Raw genomic sequence first — 21,672 nt, 5'->3', positions numbered from 1 at the left:
CCCAAAACAAAAAAAAAAAAACTCTATAAACTAAGTAGCAAGAATACCTAATAGTTTAGAATCACCTTAAAGAGGACCCTTACTCTTACTATTTTTAGACTGCAAAATGTGTTTCCTTCCTTTTGGTTGCCATGGAATTGACTCCAATCATAAAGAATGAAGATTGAACTTGAGCTGTGTATGCTTCTGGTTGAGGTTATTTTTTTTTTTTGTTGGGTGGCTTTAGAATTGGCCAGACTAATTCAGATTCATGCTTGGTAGTCCGTAGGCACTCTTTACCAAGAAGTTCTTCAGGTCAATCCCGTCATCTTTGGATAAGGGTGAAGAACTCCTTCAACACCATTTTGGTGTTTTTTTAGCGAAAAGGTGGTGTGTACACAATCGATTGTAAAAAAAGTGATACATTTGGTCCTTACTTAAATCTAAAATTAACCAAAGAAAGATTTTTAAGTGCAACTTTATTTTGTAATCATATATAGATCAAAAGACAGATGAAAAAAGAATCTATATAGAAGGTAATAAAATTTAGCACAAAGAGGTAATAGATCTAAATTGAAAAAAGAACATATCTTATAGTTTTTCAAGAGTCCCCTGTATTAATAATGCACACTGTGGAATGTGAAGTCTGCAAACTCATATTACTACATGGCCAAATCACACACGCCAACAAAGAGGAACTCAGCTATAACAGATTATTCAAAACAAGTTTTAACGTTTTCCATAAATTATAGGCTACATGTTATCCATTTTTTGATGGAAATGAAGCACAAATGCTGATGGAGAAACATTAGTAGTAAACTAGATGTGCTTGCAACTCTTCGATTTTTCACTTCATGTACTTGAATTTATAGGAAAACTGGAAAAGTACCAACTATAACCTGCAAGGACACCAAATTACTCATCATTCATAACTTCATGATAATAATTACATAAAACTCAGCAAAAGAATTATTCAAATTACTCGGATGAACCTTTTAATCTACATTAACCTAGAAAAGATTAGAACCAAAATAAAATACACAAGATAATGGTTATTCTATTTAAACATGCAGGATATAAATGATGCCTCCATAAATGCTTCAGTTACTAGTCAAGTTGGAGAATTTGGCAAAACATTCAGGAACTGTGGTAGAGAGATTGTTCTGGTCTAGATAGATGACTGAAAGAAATCGAAGGTTGGAAAGTGAATCATCAATAGGGCCTGAAACTTGACAACCACGCAAGCTCAAGGCCGTCAAGTTAGGCAAATATGACGATAAAGACTGACACCACTCGTTCCTCTGAGCTGAAAGGTCAACACCATCTAGGTAAAGCTCTCTAAGTTCTGTCAAGTTCTCAATAAAATCAAGACTCTCAAATTTAAGTGGCTGGAGAAGAGTTGAGAGATCAAGAGTAACTAGCCTGGTTAATCTTGATAACGTCATAGGAATTTGCCCGAATAAACCAGCATTTGATAAATTCAGGTACTTCAAGTTGACTAAATTGTATATACCAACTGGTATACCAACGTCGAACCTGTTGTAAGCCAAATTTAGCTTCTCAAGATACTCAAAACTTAAAAGAGCACTTGAATTCTCAACTCCACTAGAAATCAACTCATATCTAGTTCCAAGGCAACACATGACCATAGAAATCTCATTTCACCCCATCCCAATCACAACATTCACTTGTGTTGTCATTCCAACGCGTCAACTTGGTTGAAAAACTAGAATCATATTGGAGGCTGCCTTTCAATTGCAGCAACAATGACTTTTGATCATCAAGACATTTAGAGGAAACAAAGAAAATCTCATTTCGTGATAAGATTTGAAACAAAAGAATCAAGAAAAGACATAGAAAGTGTAGAGTTCTCATTTTCATTTATGCAACTTTTGTTAAGGTGATAGACTCAAGTAGTATGAAGTTAGGAAGAACTTATAAAAGGAAAAGAAAATATTTACCAATGTTTAATGTTAGTCTTTTTTGGTTCATTTAGTGGAAGACTTAGAAGTTTTTCACCAAATATATTTATTCAATGTGGAAAAAGTTTATCAAGGCCATGATTTCTTGCATTTTAGTTGAGTCTATGCTGGGACTTTTATGTATTTTTATTGTTTTAGTTGACTCATATGCACCACTAGGGGTGTTCATAGTTTTGGTAAAAACCAATTCAAATTAGTGGATCTACTCGGCACGAATTCAAGTTAATAGGATCAACATGAGCTTCGAATTCTACATGATTAAATCAAAATAAATTGAAAAAGGCCTAATTAACTCTCTATTCGACTATCAAGGGTGGAACCAATATGTTGATTACAAGTTCGGTTGAACTTAGCTACTTTGACTCAAATTCTAAATATGTAGTAAGAAATTCATTGAATATGTACAAACTAAATCAGCTTAGAACTCAGTAACTTAAAAGAATTAATCCCAAACCCATAAAGTTTAAATTCTGACTTCTACGAGGTTACCATTGATAGGGTGTAGGAGAATGATGATATATTTTGTTTGGAATGTATACATTGCTGAAGAGATTGATTAGATTTCTCCTCTCACCACTGAAGGAATACTATGTTTTTCTTAATTCACCACCAATTAGTTTTCTTTTTTTTTTGTTGACTAAAGTACGAGTTTAAAATTCTAAAAACTATTTTTGAATTTTGTGATCTGAAATTAAAAATATACACAATATACTAAAATATATTTGATCTTAAATAGTTCATGTAGAATGTTAAAAGTTATACATTTATTTGAAATTTGTTAAAAGTTTTCCATGGAAAATCGATTATTAATTCATTACAAACATTATCTTAGCTATATGACCATCTTCAAAGGAGACTGATCAGTAAAAATATAAGAGAACTCTATTGTATTATCCACATACAACAACACAATAGCGTCCACAATGCTCGCAAATTCTACCGCCTATATTACAAGAAGGCTAAATGAATATACTGAAAGAACAAAGGCAAACGATAAACTAGAAATTACTAGTAGAACAAACTTATATTCACAAGGGAGTAGATAACATAGAGCTTGAAGTTTTAAACTACTACTGGAGTAAAACCTACCTCAGACAACTTACCAGTAACCAGGAAAAAAGAAGTGAACTAAAACAACTAATATACAAGACAACCTTATCGCTAACGACGAAAAAACACAAAGTCATGGACCACTAAGTTTACAGTGTGCCAACTGGATCCATACAACAAACCCAGTATAGTACACAAAACATGCCTAGGGACTAAGGCTGCTCGTAAATATTCTTCTATTGATCTACATGTCATGAACACAGCTAAGCACCAATTCATTCATCTGCGTCGTACATGAGCTTTGCTATCACTCTGTATCCTATCCGCATACATTGGCAGTCGAATGATCTCATAAATCTCATTCAACAGCACTTCTTCAGTGATGTTGTCAGTAATACTTCTCATCACCTGAATTTTTGTACATGAACAATAATTAGAGTCAATAGGGACCATAATCTTTCTAAAAGATGAGAAAATATGGAAAAGGTTCTAATAAACCACAAGTCTACATATTAACAAAGCAACTGCGTTAGTTTAGTATGTGTCATTATAGAAACACCTTTCTGTACGTGTTGTAATCATTCGGAGTTCCTTTGTCGACTCTGGTCCTCATCCATATCCATTTTTGGTTATCAGTGTCAAAAGAGCACTCTATTATTTTACCGGAGTAAGCTGATGGATCAGAACCATCTGAAACATGAAAGGACCCAACATTTCAGGAAATGCACCAAAGGCCAAATACCAAGAGAATCAGGGGAAAAAACAAAAGAACACAAAAGTTCACGGGACACAAATAAAGCACAAGAGAACTGCTTAGATATGCAACACTATAGGACAACAGATTAGACATGTGGCTGTATGTCACTTAACCACATAGAGCATAAGACACTTCTTTTTCTCCCCCCACTCTATCTCCGACCTGAAAGCCTCTAATCCATCTGTTTTGGGTTGCAATCCTCATCATACAATCAAAGCCTTCCATTGCCAAAATGAATAAGAAAGGGGAGAGAGAATCACCCTGTCGCAGCCCTCCTGCTGATTCAAAAAAGCCCGTGGGTTCCCCATCACAAGGACAGAAAACTTGTCTGTTTTTATACATACCTCAATCAACTTCATCCATTTGCTACCAAATCCCATTTGTCTGAGAGTATTCAGAAGGAAAGACCAATTCACATTGTGACAATCCAAATAATCCAAACTTACACGTCTGACCTTTTTTTAACCTTAGCAGCTGATCCAATTTCAAGTTGTGGAAAATCCAAATTCAATTTACTAAGCGTTAACAGAGCAAAAAATAAAAGCAAGAATATGTATCTCTTTTTTTTCTTTTTTGGCAAAGAAGAATATGCATCTTGAACTTACAAGAGAGCATCAGTTGTGAAATAGCAACACTTTCTTAAGTTTTTAGTCACAGCAAGAAGTACCTTTAGAATTTTTATCCATATTCTTACTACTCCCTCAGTAGTCAGTTCCTTTTTACTTGTCCCTAGTAAAAATAAATTTTCCTTTTTACTTGTTGCAAATCAAGAGATTTATTATTTTTCTTCAAAGACTACCCTTATCATTAAGTAACTACGTAACGTACTACTAGTCACACTTAGATTTTCAAAGCATAATTAAAAATGCTAATTTAGTAAAATAGACCCCAAGGTGCTAAGTCAACATGGGCCAAGTAAAAAGGAACGGAGGGACTACTACTTAGCACCTCACAAACACCCGAAAAGGAATCTTGACAGTTTCAAGAGGAGTGTGAAATAGCATCCTTAACTTTTTAGATCATTCTCGAGTGAAGTTTAATAACTCCATCAAATAATAACACTACATCCAATTCGGATTTCTGACCTGGGAAAACAACTCTACTCCCCTCCATTAGTTTCTTCTTCCCTCGTTCATGTAGATAAAGAAATTCACGATCGTCGACCACCTGCCATATGATCAGAGAAAATCACACTTAATTCCAATAGGAGAGCATGAAACATGATCCACTTCACAAGGCTATTCTGCCTTGTTGAAGGATGAGAGCATCAATCTAAAATCTTAAGCTATTAGAGAAAACACACTTTTGATAACTTAAATTGTCTCAATACATCCCCTAATGTGCGGGTCTGCTTCTTTTTCATGAACCAAGCATGTGGAAACTCTTTTTGATAATGGGTGACAGCAAGACTAGAACTAAGGACCACTACCTGATTTAATATTATGTTAAGTGTGTGATCATTTCGCCTAAAAACTAAAGCGGTTCATTTTATTAACTTAACTATCTCAACACACTTATAGCATGGAAATAAATGATATTGGCAGGTAAGGTGCAGGAGCATAAAAATAACAAGAAACCAAAAGTATAAGGAGGAAACAGCAACAGCTCTATTCACTAGGAGAGCAGAATACAACCTCAAACAGAAAGTCGACCGAGTTCATTTCAGGGTATTTCCACTTCAAGAGACCCTCATGCGTGCGAGGAACATAAGGATCATCCCAACCCTAACACAGAAAGAAAACAGTGGCTCAGTATCCAGAACCTAAATTCATCTGTATGATTATGTATCTCCATCACTGTTAGCCATAAACATGTTATTTGCAATAACATGCAAGAGGATGTGCTACTAACTCTACTTCTCTGCAACATAACAGTAAACATAGATAAAGTTTCGAAACCACTTCCACAGTGAGTTTTCCAACATAGCAATCAAAACATACATGCCATATAATTTGGAAACATCTTAAGTGATGTAAGAAATTAACTCCTCAGGAGAAAGTCCAATACAACACTAGAACAAGAAGCAATTCAGTATAGGTACTCTTTAGCACCTGAAAAATAAGACCATCAGCTTCATGTGAAAGCTTTGGGATAAATTCTTTGAGAAGTTTTGTGACAGTAGAGAGCAGAAAAAAATCCTTCCTCCTCACCTGATAAACATTGAGAGATCAGCAGCCACTTTAGGTAGAACAAATAATACTAGAAATTAACTATAAGTTATCTTATGACAATATATTCCATTTTGACGAAACATACCCTGAAAGGCTCCAACTCATATCTATAGTAAGGGTTTCTACTCTGGTATATATGTTGACGTTCATGATTCCTTGGACCAATCACTTCTTTGTCGATCATTCTCCACCGTTCATAAAAGGGTCGCTGAAATTATAGAACAGAGAATGAGCAACAACAATGTACAGATAATATTCGAAGAGAACCAAAAGACCCCCAAGCGTATAACTAACATAAATTTTTCAAGAAGTAAAGTTAAGTGGTTTCGTATCGAAGAATCCAACCTCAATGACAGACACCTGGTTCAAAGCCATCATATCATAAATTAGGTATCTCCTTTCCTGCTTCTGTGTGTCAGGCAAAGTATCAATTACCATCTCTCCATCAAGTAAAGTGAAGTGGTGGGTCTTTTCGGCTAAACCCTGGGAGAAGATATGAGAATTTCATATGATAAATCATATGTACTGATAATTTCCAACAGTGAGACATAAAAGGGAAAAGAAAAGATCAGAACATCCTAATAGCAAACTGGATATTAGCATACTTCATTAGTGTGTCTGCAAGGAAATCTCATCTGAACCCTCCGGAAGTTGAAATGTCTATCAATTAAGAAACAGCCATCCATCATGATCAGCATCATATATCGTGTCCCATCAGCCTTCCAAGTGGCATAGTAGTAACGCTGCCTTAATAACTGCAAGTTTTCCCTGCGCATCATGACAACAATTACCTTGGATGAATCTTAATTTATGGGTTTTCACCTTCCATGCTTTGTCTGGGATCCTACCATGGTTTGTAAGGCAACTAGCCAGTTTAATAAATAAACAATTGGTTTGTCAGAGAATATATTAATATCCATGTCCGAGTCCATATGAGGTTCAAGTATGAAGATACAATAAGGTTATCATCCATGAGTTAAATTTGTACAAGATATCTAAAAAAATACATTAACTACTCAGAACAGTTGATGGACAAGTTATCGTGCAGAATAAAACAATATTAGCAGAACAAACAAAACAAAACAAACTTATTTCATGCACTGCAAGCATAATATAGCTAGAAAAATACTCATTCTGCAATGTGTAACCTTCAAAGTTCTAACCATGTTTGCTGCACAAGACAAAATAGGCACACTGCTGCACAACACAAGTTGCCCAGAGGCTTCAGGAACTAGTTCGGTTCAGTGTTGGTCACCATGTAAAGAATATGAACTGAAAAGATAGAAGAAAATGGTCTCTGAAGATTCAGAACCTTCCGTGAAGTCGACTAGCTAAGGCACATATAAACACACACAAGCACTCAACCCCTCCCCCCNCCCCCCCCCCCCTCCCTCTCTCCGGTCCCTGTGGAGGGAGGCCCTTCGATGAGCCACAATTATCCACAAGAATAAAAAGATGTGCCTTTCTGCCTATTTGGCAGGTCACAAGAATCAAAAAGTATTTCAGTCTGATCATTTGAAGTTTGAACATCCCAAAGACTTGGAAGTTCATGAACCACCAAAACTCCTCTTCTGATAAGTAGTTACTTTATTTACAGGATCAGATCTAACTAAAACACAACTGTTAAATGTGGGTTCAGAGAATATAAGCTATTGTGAGGAGACTTCAAAGAAAAGCTTAGTTGCAACATTTGCAGAAATACAAGTAAAAAATATTGGGAGGAAGTGCATGACTTCTGCAGTAACAAATGATGGCCTAGGGACATTCATGGTTGGGAGACAAAAACACTAATGAAGTTTAGGCAAAGACTCCTAATGGCTGATTATAAGAAGCAGAATAAATGGCACCAGTAAGAAATCAAGAGGTAGAAAAGAAATGTTTGAGCAGTTCCCAGGAGGAGGAGAAAGCAAAATAAGGGATTTCATCCTCAGCACCAAATAATATTGTAAGAGTTCAAGCATGAAGAAAACTACATCTCCCTATGAAAAAGTATAATTAGCGCTGAACCTGTCATCCAAAATTCTATGAAAAATATGATGAATCCAACTGCAATTAGAACAACAGAAATACATACATGATCGGCAAAAATCCTAGGAAATGGCAGAGTCCATTTTCCATCATAAGCAAAAATCACTCAGATAAACCAGCCAAAATCCAACTATAATAGCCTATTTAGGCACTTAATAAGTACTGAAACAACACTCAACTATTTTTCGAAACTGGATTTTTATTTATTTATTTTGAAACTGAACAACACTCAACTATTTGTCTCATAGCAAGAAAAGAATACTATCGAAAGAAGCACTTTATGCAAATAAAACAAAAATCGCCACCAAATTTTATTCTATACCAAGTAGGCTGTTATTTGTTAATAACATTCAACACCTCAAGGCTTAAACTGAAGAAAGCAGGAACTAGACACCTGAAGAGGATAAAGAAATAATCATGATAATCACTTCACAAGTGATTTAACATGTTCCATGCCACTGTAACAAACTTCACCATCTCTAAGAAAAAAGATCACTGGAGTGACTGGACCCATATTCACTAACAAGCTTCAATTCATCCATTAAGCATATTATTGTTAATTTATTGAATCATGGTAGTGGACTATTTTGTTGTTTGTTGTATTTGATATATAATTTAGCATTTTAAATAAATAAGTAACACAATTTAAACAAGTCAAACAAGATTAATTTTTTTTCCAAATCAACATGTTTCCTGCTTTTAATTAATCCAACTCACTGGTGTCGAGGATAACTCATTCTTCAGCCACATAGATATTACAGGCTTTGATGTCTTCACACTTATATTTAACAGCAATATCACACAAAGCAAATATCGGAATTCACACTCAGATATGCAGTTCTCAGATTGATAAGCCAACTGGAAGTCCTCAACTAATTAGGGACACCTAAACGAAATATCTGTTCAAACAGATGTAAAGTTTGAAATCACATACTGGACAGAAATGTATCACTACTGCATCACATCCACATGATGAAAGAAGTTCGAAATATAACAACCATCATCCATGTGTTAAGGACAATTAACACATTACATCACACAGCACCAGCCTTTTGAAAATGGTAGCAGTACATAAATTTCAGCACAAAGGCTGTGCAGGAGCCATATTTACAAGTCTCACAAATCTACACAGTATCCCAGTTCTACTGTCACACAGCAACAGTTTCTACTGTCATCTCCACATATCAAGGAAATGCAGATAAATGTCATGTATCAGCTTATGCGGAACCTTTTCCCCTTTCTGATAAATTAACTTTACACAGTTTCTAATCTGATTTAGGTAAGACCAAAAAAATATAATAAAGTACTTTTGCAGGAAACATGTTGATTTGGAAAAAAATCAACATGTTTCCCTCTTTTAAAGTTAATTTAGGTGAAAAGAGGCCTCTTGTATGCATGGTTAAGCGTGATAAGCTAGACCTAAGGTTACACCTGACTAGACCAAAAAAATATAATGAAGTTAAAGTTCTCCGAATAAGGACTGGAACCAAACCTGTCAAGAGAGACTGGATGTGAGCCAGGAAATTGTGGGCCTCTACCCTGAAAGGCAAATACACCAAAAGGTATTATGAGTTAGAATTCAAACAGCAGACACATCTATATTTTGCAGTAAGTAGTCTACATAATCCACAACTGCACAATAGAAAGTGAGTCCACAGCAAGATCAGAAAATAAAAAGTAACGCACACAAACAATACAAGAACTTTCCATTTAATGCAACAATTATAAAGACGCCAACAGAACCAACTGCGAAATTCCTACCCCTGGGGTCATTTTCAGTGCTTGATAACAAAACTGTCGTAAACAATTTTGCTGATCTTGTGGGATTGCATCTCCCAAAATGTCATCATTTGAGGTTACTACTTGTGCTTCAAGATTGTCCTGAAAGGGAGAAAATGAGTTATGAGGAAATTATAAAAGCTCTGTCGAATAAATAAACCTTAGTACACTGCAAAAGTATACAGACCAAAACCATAACATGTTGGTATAAAGATGTAATCATAGGCATCTGTAACCTTGATTATGTTATCATGCTGAATTTATACAGTAGAACCTGCACCATTTGAATATATTACAAAATTGAGTTTTCTAGGACAGTGTTCTAGACAATTGTTAGGAATGTGAAAAGTGGAACAGTTGGTTGGGAAGACGTCAAAAAGTTTGAGAAAACTTAGTACACTGCAAAAGTATAGAGACCAAAACCATAACATGTTGGTATAAAGATGTAATCACAAGCATCTGTAACCTTAATTATGTTATCATGCTGAATTTGTACAGTAGAACCTGCACCATTTGAATAGATTACTAAATTGAGTTTCTAGGACAGTGTTCTAGACAATTGTTAGAAATGTGAAAAGTGGAACAGTTGGTTGGTAAGATGTCAAAAAAATTTGAAGTAATATGAGTTTTTATTAGTTTGTATGATGGGAACAGAGACTTCTCATTTAACGAAGGATCATATTTTTGGACAGACCAAATGGCAAATGGAAAGAAACAACAGGTATACTGGCATGGAGTAGTAGATTAGGCGACATCAAGCAATAACTAGTCATTCTTCTTAAAGAAAAACATGATTTCACAGACAATACCCCTCCTTTCACTTCAGTACAATCCTCACGAACCCACATTCCTTCTCCCTCCATCTGCATTGCCTCCCGTCTTTGTTTTACACACACACACCCTACCCCCGGATTCACTCCCCTTCTTGCCTCTCTACACCACCATGCCCACCTTTCTCACTCAACCCTCTGGCTGTCTCAGTTAAGTTTGTTTTTCTGGAATATAAGCTTTCAAATAGTAAAAGGAAATCGAACATCAAAAATGTATAGTTGAATGTCTGCATACACTCGCTTTCCTATGTAGATGCAGTCCTACAAATTAATTATTCAATAACCATTTTGATAAAAAGCCCAATCATCAAAACCTTGAAAAGCAGTGAAGGAGTGATGATAGAATATAAAAAAACACCAAAATGCTTTTTCCCCAGCAAAATATTAGAGAAAAAGGAGGACGAACTTCGTTTATCTTTCTATATTATGCTTGCTCTAAGTCTAAAGAAAAGTTAGATCTCTTCTAGCACTGTTTAGCCACTTCTATCGAGCTTTTAAGAAAAAACTAGATTTTTTCTTGGGTGTGTCTTTCTTTAATTGGTGGAGTGAACCTCGTTGATCTTTCTAGAAGGTCAGCGAATATGACACCATTAGCATGTGTATTTTTAAAAAATTTCATGCCAGACTCTTTTTCAAGTTAGAACATATTATGCTTGCTCTAAGTCTAAGCAAAAGTTAGATCTCTTCTACCACTGCTTAGCGACCTTTGTCGAGCTTTTAAGAAAAACTAGATTCTTCTTGGGTGTGTCTAAATTGGTGGGGGACCAGAGGCGATAAAATAGGCTGTCGATGGAGGTAAAAACACTCAAATGCAAATAAGAAAGAATTATGCAAAGTACAGAGTTCTCAGCATTTATAGGAGAAATTCTTTCAATCAAGAAAGAACAATCCTAGGAAACCTTTATCATCACATTAAGCCATCCAGGCCGGACATTAAAAAAATGGAAGATATGACCCAAAATTCTTCAGCATTAAATTTTGGCTACTTATTTCACCCTTAATCCACTAACTCCATAACGGGCTGCTGGGTGGGAATGGACAGATAAAGGAGAACAAGAGATCATTTTCTTAATTATCATTCCAGAATTGAAATAAAATTGAGTGTAATAAAGCAAATTATATAGAGGATTCATATCCTGACTGAAACTAGTTTGGGATTGAAGCATAGTTAACGCGGAGTCTAAGGAAAAGAAGTCCTCACTCTGAGAATAATCTATCAACATTTTATGGTACAAATTTCATCGAACCAAAACGAAAGTGAATATTAAGACCATACATGGAAACGTCTCATGGCTGACGAAAGGAGACTCGCGTAAGGTGGTTCAATATATCTAGCCTAGACAGGCATGAGGTATTAATGACCAGCCCTTCCTAATTCAAGTAATCTCTGATTAGGAATCATGCCTTTAAAAAGCTGTGGCAATCCTTGCATCCCAAGTATTGCAAGGTCGTTACTCGAGTTCCTCATTTACAATCTCCATTGGAAAAATGACTTGGGAATGTCATATATAGGTAATTTCCATAATCAAGCTTAATGTTGCACTCAAAATCAAGTTCCACTAATTCTCACCATAGAAGTATCAGAAAGACAGAAAGTGATTGGTTTCTCATTCTAATGTCGAGAGCCACTAGAATGGCTTAGTGTTCACGTTCAATCAAATTCAACACCGCACAAGTGGAAACTGAAGGCTTGCATTTCCATCAGAGAAGGAAAAACAACTGAAGGCTTACACTTTCATCAGAGAAGGAAAAACCAAACACTTCAACCACTAATAAAGTTCAACAATATCAAAGAGGAAAGTTCTCTTGCACAAACACATACAGTCAAAGGAGCTGCAGGACCTCCATCGTCATCGTCATCTGGCATAGCATCACCATTCAAATCAAGCTCAGAAGATTTTTTCCACTCAGGTGTTGGTGGACAAACAACCATTTCAGGTTTTTTCTCATGATAGAAGGCATATAGGGCATCGATATAGTCTGGCTTATAGATCCCAGGAGGACGAGCATCAGAAAAAATTTTAATTGCCTGCATAAAAGTACTCTCATTATTCATACTCAGGGATATGTGGTTAAGTTTGAAGCAAGAAGGATGTAGCATCACAAAATTACTGACCTGACTGACAGATATTGGCAGCGTACGCATAAGATAATGAATGATCATAAACCCAGTGCGATTATGCCCATGTGTGCAATGGACAAGAATATACTTCTTTGCATGTTTCTGACGGGCAAGAAATTGTGAAACCTCATAGAAGCCATAAATATTAGTATCAAGTTCCTTTCAATAGGATATAACATTCAGCGAGGATGTGATAAAGTTAGCCTTTATTTGCTTAAAGACTTGAACAGAATAAAACTCATATGACAACACGCTTCTCATCAATGCTGAGTCCTATCTCTAAGAAAACCTAACTAGAAGTTAACAGAACACCTTTCGAATACTCTGAGGAAGTACAGTACTTTTTAATCTGAGACAAATTCTGACAAAATACAGTTTCCATTGCAAATACAGTATTCCCAGCAACTTTTCGCATGGGAAAAAGAAAAACATTAAAATGGATTTTCAAGTTCATAATGCTTTGTTTTCCTTTCAAAAAATCAGGTGATTCTTGGTCCAATTGAAACATCTTCTCTACGGGGTTGATTTGTGGGGGGGGGGGGGGGGGGGGGGGGGGGGGGGGGGGGGATTGGATACGTGATATTTATGTGAATTGGGACGACCCAAGGAGGAGATGCAGGATACAATAATGTTCCTATTCCTATTAATAAGATAGGATAGTCCTAGTGCACTAAGCTCCCATAATGTATGGGGTCCAGGGAAGGACGGACCACAACTTTTACTGTTGTGTCAAGGCTCTCCTGACATCTTATGTAAATTGGGACAATTCAAAAAGGAAATGCAGGATCCAACAATGTTCCCTTTTCCTGTTAATAAGAGTGTAGAGCCCTAGTGCATAAGTTTCCACTGTCCAAGGTCCAGAGAGGGGACCATATTTTTTAGATGAAGTGTTTTATAAATCACAAAGGCATCAAGGAGATGCATAGTTACAAAATAGGAGGAGATATCAGCTAAAAAGATAACAAAAACCCAACAAGGAGACCATATTCGATCTACAGTACACAACATTATATTGCATTTCCATAAAAAACTATTTTCACAGCTTGAACATATGGCAATCTACTAACACAATGACAGCTTTTACTGTTACACCAAGGCTCCACTTGAAGGAATGGATTACATTCTTTCTTTTGATAAGAATAGAGCACATTCATAATATAATATAAATATTTACAAAACATCTACCCTATCATTCTCAAAATAGCTTTTTCTCCTTTTTATTCCTAGAAGATTACAAACAAATTAGTGATCAATTTTGTTTTCCACTTGATTGGCAAACAACACACATTAATAATTGCACCAAGTGTAACATATATGATAATAAATCTGTAACAGCGAAGATCTAACCATGTATGGATAAAGGTAAGAAAACAAACTTGTAGTACTTTTACATGGTAAGTAATGCAAGCTCATTCTCAGGTACAGAATTCAACTAAACATGCAACCAACATATATAAAATTACCTCAGAGACAAATAAATTTACAGACTCATTATCAGGTGCAGACCCGCGGCCTCTGCATTGAATCTGATACACATGAAAGAGTAAAAATCAGGACAACAACAATAACTCAAAGAGAAAAAATACGCCCCCATCACCTATTCTCCTCCATGACTTTATTACCATGTACCAACCTTTACATGCTTGATGCCTTCTTTCCTCCAATCTGACAATGAATAGTATCGACTTGTATTGGTGAGATCAATCACCATACCAAGCTGAAATTAACATGCAATGAGTCAGTTGTAGTTTAGAAGATCCTGTGTTGTCAAGGCAACCCAAATGAATTAAGAGGTCAGAATAAACAAGGCATCTAATGATTGTGAAAGTAACCCAAATGAATTAAGAGGGCAAAATTAACAAGAAAGTGTTGTAAAGGTATATACAGAGGGAGCAGATCATCATTGCTGTAAGGAATCAAATATTTTGAAGATAAAATCCACGTTAAGGGAATGAATAAGGACCCAAATTCAGGTTAACACACTCACTTTTCTTCCTAAAACTCTCTGTTGGTGGAGGACTTGCCTAAACGAGTATCTTTTGCCAGGAAGAACACAATCGTTGAAAGTTTCATCCAATGGAACCTTTGAAGGAATAAGACAACCTATCTCCTGTCCAAATGCAGGACAATCCAACCAACCTGCATATGCAATCCAAAAGATAAATGATTTCATGGAACCATGAGTAGCAAGGAAGGGGGGAAAAGGGGAGAATTAAGAACCTGTGATAAGATAATAGTCAAAGAAGGCACAGTAAAATTATGTGCAACCTAGAGTTACACTTAGATGACAAGAGCAAAAAGAAAGATGGACTTAGAAGACAAGAGCAAAAAGAAAGATGGACTACATGGAGGGAAGCAGGAACCTATTGCTACTTCAACAAATCATACACACACACACGCGCACGGCAAAGGGATAAGTGACACACAATAGAGAGAGAGAGAGAGAGTGTGTGCACAAAAAAAAAAACCTGGAGGAAGTCTGCTGCTAGGTTTCTGTCTCTTTGTCTGAAAGATCTCATCCCGCATTCGTGGTTGAGATGGATATGCTGGTCTATCATCTGGATGTTGTCTTTTAAGTTTTTGAATCCTTTCCTCCCGCTCCTAAAACAAACAGCATTTAGAAAGAGGGCATGCAAACTAGAAAATAATTTTTTGACAGGTAAGAGATAGAAAACTAGAAAAATATAAATTTTAAAAAGAAAATTAAGTCTCCACAATAATAAGATTCACAAGAACATAACCCTATCTATGGGCACTTACTCCCATGTTCCTATCCCTTTCCACTATCAAAGAAAGAAGTGACAAAGAAGCAAGTTCTATTTCTTTACTTTCTCCCCCATTTGACGGAGACGAGATTGGTAAAAGGAGGTACAAAGTGTGGAACCAAAGATAGTAAAGATAGTTCAAATTTGGAGATAACCAGATTACCAACAACAATGCTGAATTTCCCACTGTTCAACAACCACTCTTCCCCTTCCATATGATGAGCCCAAACTGCCTGTGGGCTAAAACGGGGAGAAACAAAAAAAAAAAAAAAAAAAAAAGGGGGAGGGGGGGGAGGGGAGAGCAATTACAGGAGGAAAGTAAAATAAGTTCATCTATGTTCTTGGAGAAACCATTTTGCCTAAATAACTCTCAGGATACTTTTTTTTAAAAAAAATCAATTACATCCTCTGGATTTTGATTTAATGAAATTTTACTTTATTTACAAAGCTTTCTATTGGTTATTGCTCTGCTGAAGACAAGCAGCAAAGAAACAACCAAGATAAAAGAGACATGTATCAAACAAGGAGCCAAAAAGAAATATCCAATAAAGGAGCAAGTTCAAGTAGTAGTACAGTTCAATAGTTGATACAGCGAGCAGTATAAGCAGAAACATACGCGACGTGAAATCTCTACAGCACTCGTGACATAATCTGCACGCTCATCACTATGTAAAATAGGTTCTTGTGGTTCATCATCTTCTAATTGTTGTCCAAAAATCTCGTCGTCATCCTCTGGCTGTGGCAAGGCATTCAGATCCATGCTGGTGATTCAAGTCTCAACACAAAGCATATGTCAAGGTGCCTGTAAGCAATTTATAGTTCTGCTCATGCAACAAACAAGAGTGGATATCGAATTGTTCAGATAAAAAATAAGCGAATAATCTTTTATGACAACTGAAAAGTCTGAATTTATTCAAATATCAATGCATCATCCAAATGTTAAAACTTAATGAACCAAACAAACATCATAAATTTGGATATTAAAGAAATCTAAAACCTAACACAAGAGGAAAAAACGCAGGAGATTAGATGATATGAAACAGAACAATAATTAACTCGAATGATAGATTACAACCCTTTTTAGGGCCAATTACTAGAGAGCAAAGAAACAGATCAACCCAAAACACTCATAGTGCTCTCCAGAGTGTCATCATTTGAGTTACATTTGGCATCACCAATACACAAAATCGTCAATTTTGAAGGAGAGAGAGAATAATTGTTTATGAATGACCATAGTCATGAAGCAACAAGGCAAATAACGGGTAACTATCTCTACTTTAGCAGAAACCATCCAAGACAGAGTTAGTGCAAGTGTAATTTCAGAAGTTGAGGAAATGAGCGAACCTTGAACATGCGGGAAGGGTACATGAATTTAACCCTTTGAGACATTATGTACATTATGCACGATTATGGGTTTACTTTTATGCTCCTGTCTAGAGTTCACAATTACAAGCTAACTTTGTTTGCTTTAGACATTGATGCATAGGCACGTAAAAAAAAAAGAAGGAAAAAGGGAACTTGAAATACTAGAAAGCTGAATATATTTGTCATCTGAACTAGAAAGTATATTGATCATATGATCAAAGGGAAAGAATGAAGAGTTTGTTGAATGACAAGATACAATTATATGAAGGACTGCAAATTTATGACTGTTCCACAAACGAAAAGTTCGGCATTTGAAGAAAGGGGTCAAGTGAACCTAAGGGAACAAAATAGGATAAGTGAAGACACTAAAGTCTTCTACCAATCAAAAGAAAAAAAAAGTGAGTGATTGAGGAAGTACTTCTAAAAGAATTTTTGTTTACTTATGATCCAAAATATAGAAGTTCATAGGCAAAACCTATTGCGAACTAGTGATCCTAAATATAAGTTCATTGGAAAAACTGGACCGGATGAATCAGCCCTACAGGCACTAAGTGAAGACTGGAGAACAGTCACAAAATAGGCAGAATAGTGCAGACTTGCATGGGAAAAAAAATGCTCCCAGGCACGTCTACTGAGGTATTCTCTATCCTACTTCCCAGGATTGTAGAACAGCCTCTTTCCGGAATTTGAACAGCTCGGTAGCTCAGTTTACTGTGATTGCTGTCAAAATCTTCTTTCTCTTTCTTCTTCTTTCAGATGTCACAACCTGTCATCTCTGACAAGATCTCCTTTTTCTTTCTCTCTTTCTTTCTTTCTTTCTTTTCGGCCCAGAGTTATTCCAGTATGGAAGACAATAGGATATACTTCAATGCCGGATTCAAATCCTTTGATATTACCAGGTGGTCAGATAGCAAGGAGAGCTAGTATGAATCGGTAGAAAGAAGGAGTATCAGTAACATGATGAGACAATCGACTCTTAGCACGTGTCTTGGATCTGCAACATTCTCAAAGAGGCGTCGAAAGAGAAGACAAATTCAATCAGAAGATGGAAAACCAAGCACAAACTATCAGAATTTCTCTGCACTAGGAAGTTTAATGTATATGGTAGGTACATGAGCATCCTTTCGCTTCAGGGGAAAGGTAAGTCTGTAATAATAATTCCTGAGATCATATTAAATGGGGGTGGAATGAAATAGCCTTTTAAGGATTGAAAGGTTCATTAAATGCCACAACCAACTGAATATTACAGAGTCACACAACATCAAAGGTTACCCTTTTGCTAAAGCTTCGTGCGAGAGTAAATGAATCAAACACTCTCAGGGAATCTAGTCTCTACAAATAGTGGAGACATCTGTATTAGATAGGTTACTCAGACCCCGGTTGTGGGATTACATGACACTGGGTATGTTGTTGTATCTGTATTGCATAGGCATACAAATGCATCTGGAGGAAAGGAAAAAAGGGCTTACTTAACAAGTGTGGCATCAGAAAATTTCACGAGGAGTCAGAAAATCACATCATCGGAATAAAGAAATGAACTTCCATCTCTTGGACAGATGCCTTTGGGGCCAACATTTATGATAAGGATGGGAATATGTTCTTGTTTGAGTTCCCAAACAGGTACATGGCATAACAAATTCTGTGGAAGGAGTAGAGATGGAGGACAAGAAATATTAGCTTGCTCTGGTGGAGCCCCACGACAGGTTGTCTACCAGCTTCCCAGAAGATTGATGCGAGCAGCAGGATCCCATTACACCTCTCGTCACAAAAGGTTTTCATTGAAATTGGAAATATATGAGGTGGATAAGTAGCTACTGAGGAAGAAACTGAACCCAACAACCATCTCAAGTGAGCGAGAATCAAAATTGGGGGAGATGGTTGGAATTGTCCGAGTGAAGTATCCATAGAAAGAGATGGGTACAAGTATCATTTTTTCCGATATTGGTCGAGCAGAAAGCAAGATTTGAAAAGACGTCACAGGTCATGCAGGGCATCAAAGAACCTGTTGGGCCAAAGGATTCTTTGGAGTTTGGACCCTAGGGCAAAGGAGTTGAACAATGTGAAAAAAGAGTACGATTACAGGCAAATTCAGACTGTATCAATGGCAAAGCATGTGGAAACAGTTGTTGACAACCTAGGTTAGTTGAACATCCTACATAAGTGCCCGTGGACAACCTTAGGGGTCAGTTTGGTACTTGGTAGCTGATTTGGAAATGAATTATATAGGTATTAAATTCTGCATAAGTAATACCATGTCTAGTACTTGCCTAGGAGGTAAGCTATTCATGTATAAAATTAATCCAGATTTAGGTTTGCAATTTTGAGATTCACAAAACTAATACCTGTATAAGTTATGAGGGAATCTATGTATTGTTTTACGCAGGATAGAAGATGGAATAAGTAATACATGAATAAATAAGCCCTGCATAACTAATCTCTGCATAAAATGATACATAGATTCCCTCATAATTAGTCCATGTATTACTGATACCAACATAACTTTAACCAACTACCAAACGACTCCTAATGTGTAGAGCTAACTCCCATGTGCTCAGGAACGAACGACAGGGAAGAGTATCACATTACATTCAAAGGATCAATGATATGAGGTATGATAACCATGTTACTGCAAGGACAGTTGCATTATGGCATAGAAGGAATAACCTCCTATAACATGAAAATTATCAAAGAACAACGACCAAATCACCACAAATTAAATCTAATTGGTTAAATATTTAAATCTTCACACCAATATTTAGTACTCCCTCTGTCACAATTTTGATTGGAACTCCTCTTATAGTCTCTATCTCAAGAAAATGGCATCTAACATATTTAGCATCTAATTAATTTTTACATTCCTATTTCACCAAGGACATGACGTGTTGTAGGTCCCGCTAGATAAGAAAAACAAAGATTTTGGTATGGAAGGCACTTTTAGCCAAAATCTGTACCCAGCCAGATACTGCCAAACAAAATTGAGACAAGAACATAGTTTCTTAACAGATTCTCCATGTTTAACAATTCCAGCTTAACTATGCACATTTCGCTTATAGTACCAACTCCCCAAGGAGAAAGCTGCCAACAACAAAACTGACCACCAAACATAAAACACCATACTTCAAGTAATAAATGACATGTGAACTATGTCATTAGGTTGTCAAAGAACACTCCTGTACACTGACATCAATGGAAACCAACAAGTGTAACAAACCAATTCCATTTCGAAACCCACATAAAAGCCCAATTTGAACCCCGACAATTAAGACACTTGAACCGCAAACGACAAACAGGACATGCTCCCCAAAGAAATCATACCAATGAACAAAAAAAAAAACAATATATCATCACGAAGCTCAGTCTCAATGAGTGCAAAAACTAAAATTGTAAAAAGAAACACCATCACCAAGTATCAGTCACAGTCACTTCAAAAAACTATGACTTCCGAAAGGAAAAAAAAAAGTCAAAATCAATTTCCCACTAATTCTATGCATCCAGCATCAAGGGACATAACAAGTAAACCCTAAAACCTATAATTACTAGCTCCAAAACTCTAAATTAATCTTTTTAAACTAATGTCATCCAAAATGAAGAAGAAGAAAAATGAATTCGAATTGCATATCAAAATAAAAATTAAAACTTTTAATAAGAAGAAGAAGAGAATTCATACCTAATGGAAAAGCAATTGCAGAAGCCAACGAATTAGAGGAACTCAGCTTGAAAACTTCACGCTTCACCGTACAGAGAACTGGAAAAACCCACCTACAATTAACTAACTAGAAATTTTATGAAATCAAACCTCAAAATCCTAGAGAGAGAAGGAAGAGACGATTCTGTTAGAGAGAGATCAGAGAGATTGATTCATGGTTCAACCCATGACGAAGAGAAAGGATTTACCGATTGCGAACAATTGAAAGCTCTCCCAGAGAGCGAGAAGAAAAAAAGTGTACGTAAATTGATTCTTTTCTTTCTTTTTCTATTTTCTAGTTATATATATATATAAGGGATTTTAGCTATAGGGGTGGGGTGGGCGTGGGGGTGGGAATTGGGATGGGCTTTTTAGGTAATGGCTATTTAGGGAGCTTTGTATAAAGGTGATGGGGTCGGAGGTCAAAAACGTATTTAAAGTATTTTGATTTTTTGAATCATACTTGACGGTATGTTGCAAAGGTCTGAACACATAAACCTTTAAAAGTCTAGAGAAAATGGGTTGAAGATTCTTATTTGTAATTTAAGAAGGTATTAGCACTCAAAGTAATCGTCAACATGCCATTATTCGACGATTTGAATTAAAATATTTGACTAATTTTTAAGAAAATAATTTAGTAAAGATCAGTTTTTGAGTTTTTTGAAGAAAAAAAAAGAAACGTAGCTTAAACATTTGAAATAAATTGAAAGTGATTAAAAATTTTAAAAAGAAAAGATTAATATTAAAACTTTTAAAAAATAGATTAAGATTAAAACTTTAAAAATAGACTATGTAATAATTTATTTAAATCATTTTAAAGATCATAACTTAAACCAATTTAATCAATAAAGCAAAAAAATGTTTTAAATTAATTAAAGATAAGTGAAAATTTTAACTAAAGATATTTGATTAAGTAAATAAAGAATACAAGAGTTGATAAAATGGAATTCATTAAAACAAAACAATACAAAGAAAATAGTTTTATCTTTTAGAAAACTCGACTAAATTAATTAACCATTCTAAAATTAAAGTTTATAAAAAACAAACAATAAAAAATCACAAATAATCTCACATAAGTTCACATGAAGCAGAAGAAAATGAAAATTTCTAAGCAACAAACTCAAACACATAACAAAAAAGAACATCTTGACTAACTTAT

The 21,672-nt window shown here is 35.8% G+C and overlaps 2 protein-coding genes across 4 annotated transcripts; both read right to left on the bottom strand.

The window, feature by feature from the left end:
• Positions 1-1,079: 1,079 nt before the first annotated feature.
• Positions 1,080-1,860, bottom strand: LOC125870076 (receptor-like protein 50). The gene is given in 2 exon segments (XM_049550440.1): positions 1,080-1,614; positions 1,616-1,860. Coding segments are annotated over 2 exon segments (780 nt in total).
• Positions 1,861-2,944: 1,084 nt separating this feature from the next.
• LOC125871586 (uncharacterized) lies at positions 2,945-20,613 on the bottom strand. Of its 3 annotated transcripts, none has more exons than XM_049552215.1 (18): positions 20,496-20,613; positions 16,080-16,284; positions 15,167-15,299; positions 14,686-14,837; positions 14,332-14,415; positions 14,162-14,224; positions 12,693-12,824; positions 12,399-12,605; positions 9,729-9,848; positions 9,460-9,506; positions 6,545-6,707; positions 6,285-6,422; positions 6,025-6,147; positions 5,820-5,918; positions 5,403-5,492; positions 4,854-4,935; positions 3,571-3,701; positions 2,945-3,419 (listed from the first exon to the last, which is right to left on the bottom strand). In XM_049552215.1, the coding sequence occupies exons 2-18, from the start codon at positions 16,221-16,223 to the stop codon at positions 3,291-3,293; spliced, it is 2,037 nt and encodes a 678-aa protein (XP_049408172.1). In that variant the 5' UTR covers positions 16,224-16,284; positions 20,496-20,613; the 3' UTR covers positions 2,945-3,290. The 3 variants fall into 3 exon arrangements, with proteins under 3 accessions (XP_049408172.1, XP_049408174.1, XP_049408173.1); XM_049552217.1 differs by having other exon boundaries at positions 12,693-12,800; XM_049552216.1 differs by having other exon boundaries at positions 16,080-16,265; positions 20,496-20,512.
• Positions 20,614-21,672: the final 1,059 nt, after the last annotated feature.

This window comes from Solanum stenotomum, chromosome 7, assembly GCF_019186545.1.
Source record: "Solanum stenotomum isolate F172 chromosome 7, ASM1918654v1, whole genome shotgun sequence".
Classification (NCBI taxonomy): domain Eukaryota; kingdom Viridiplantae; phylum Streptophyta; class Magnoliopsida; order Solanales; family Solanaceae; genus Solanum; species Solanum stenotomum.
This window is presented reverse-complemented; position numbering and strand designations above follow the sequence as displayed.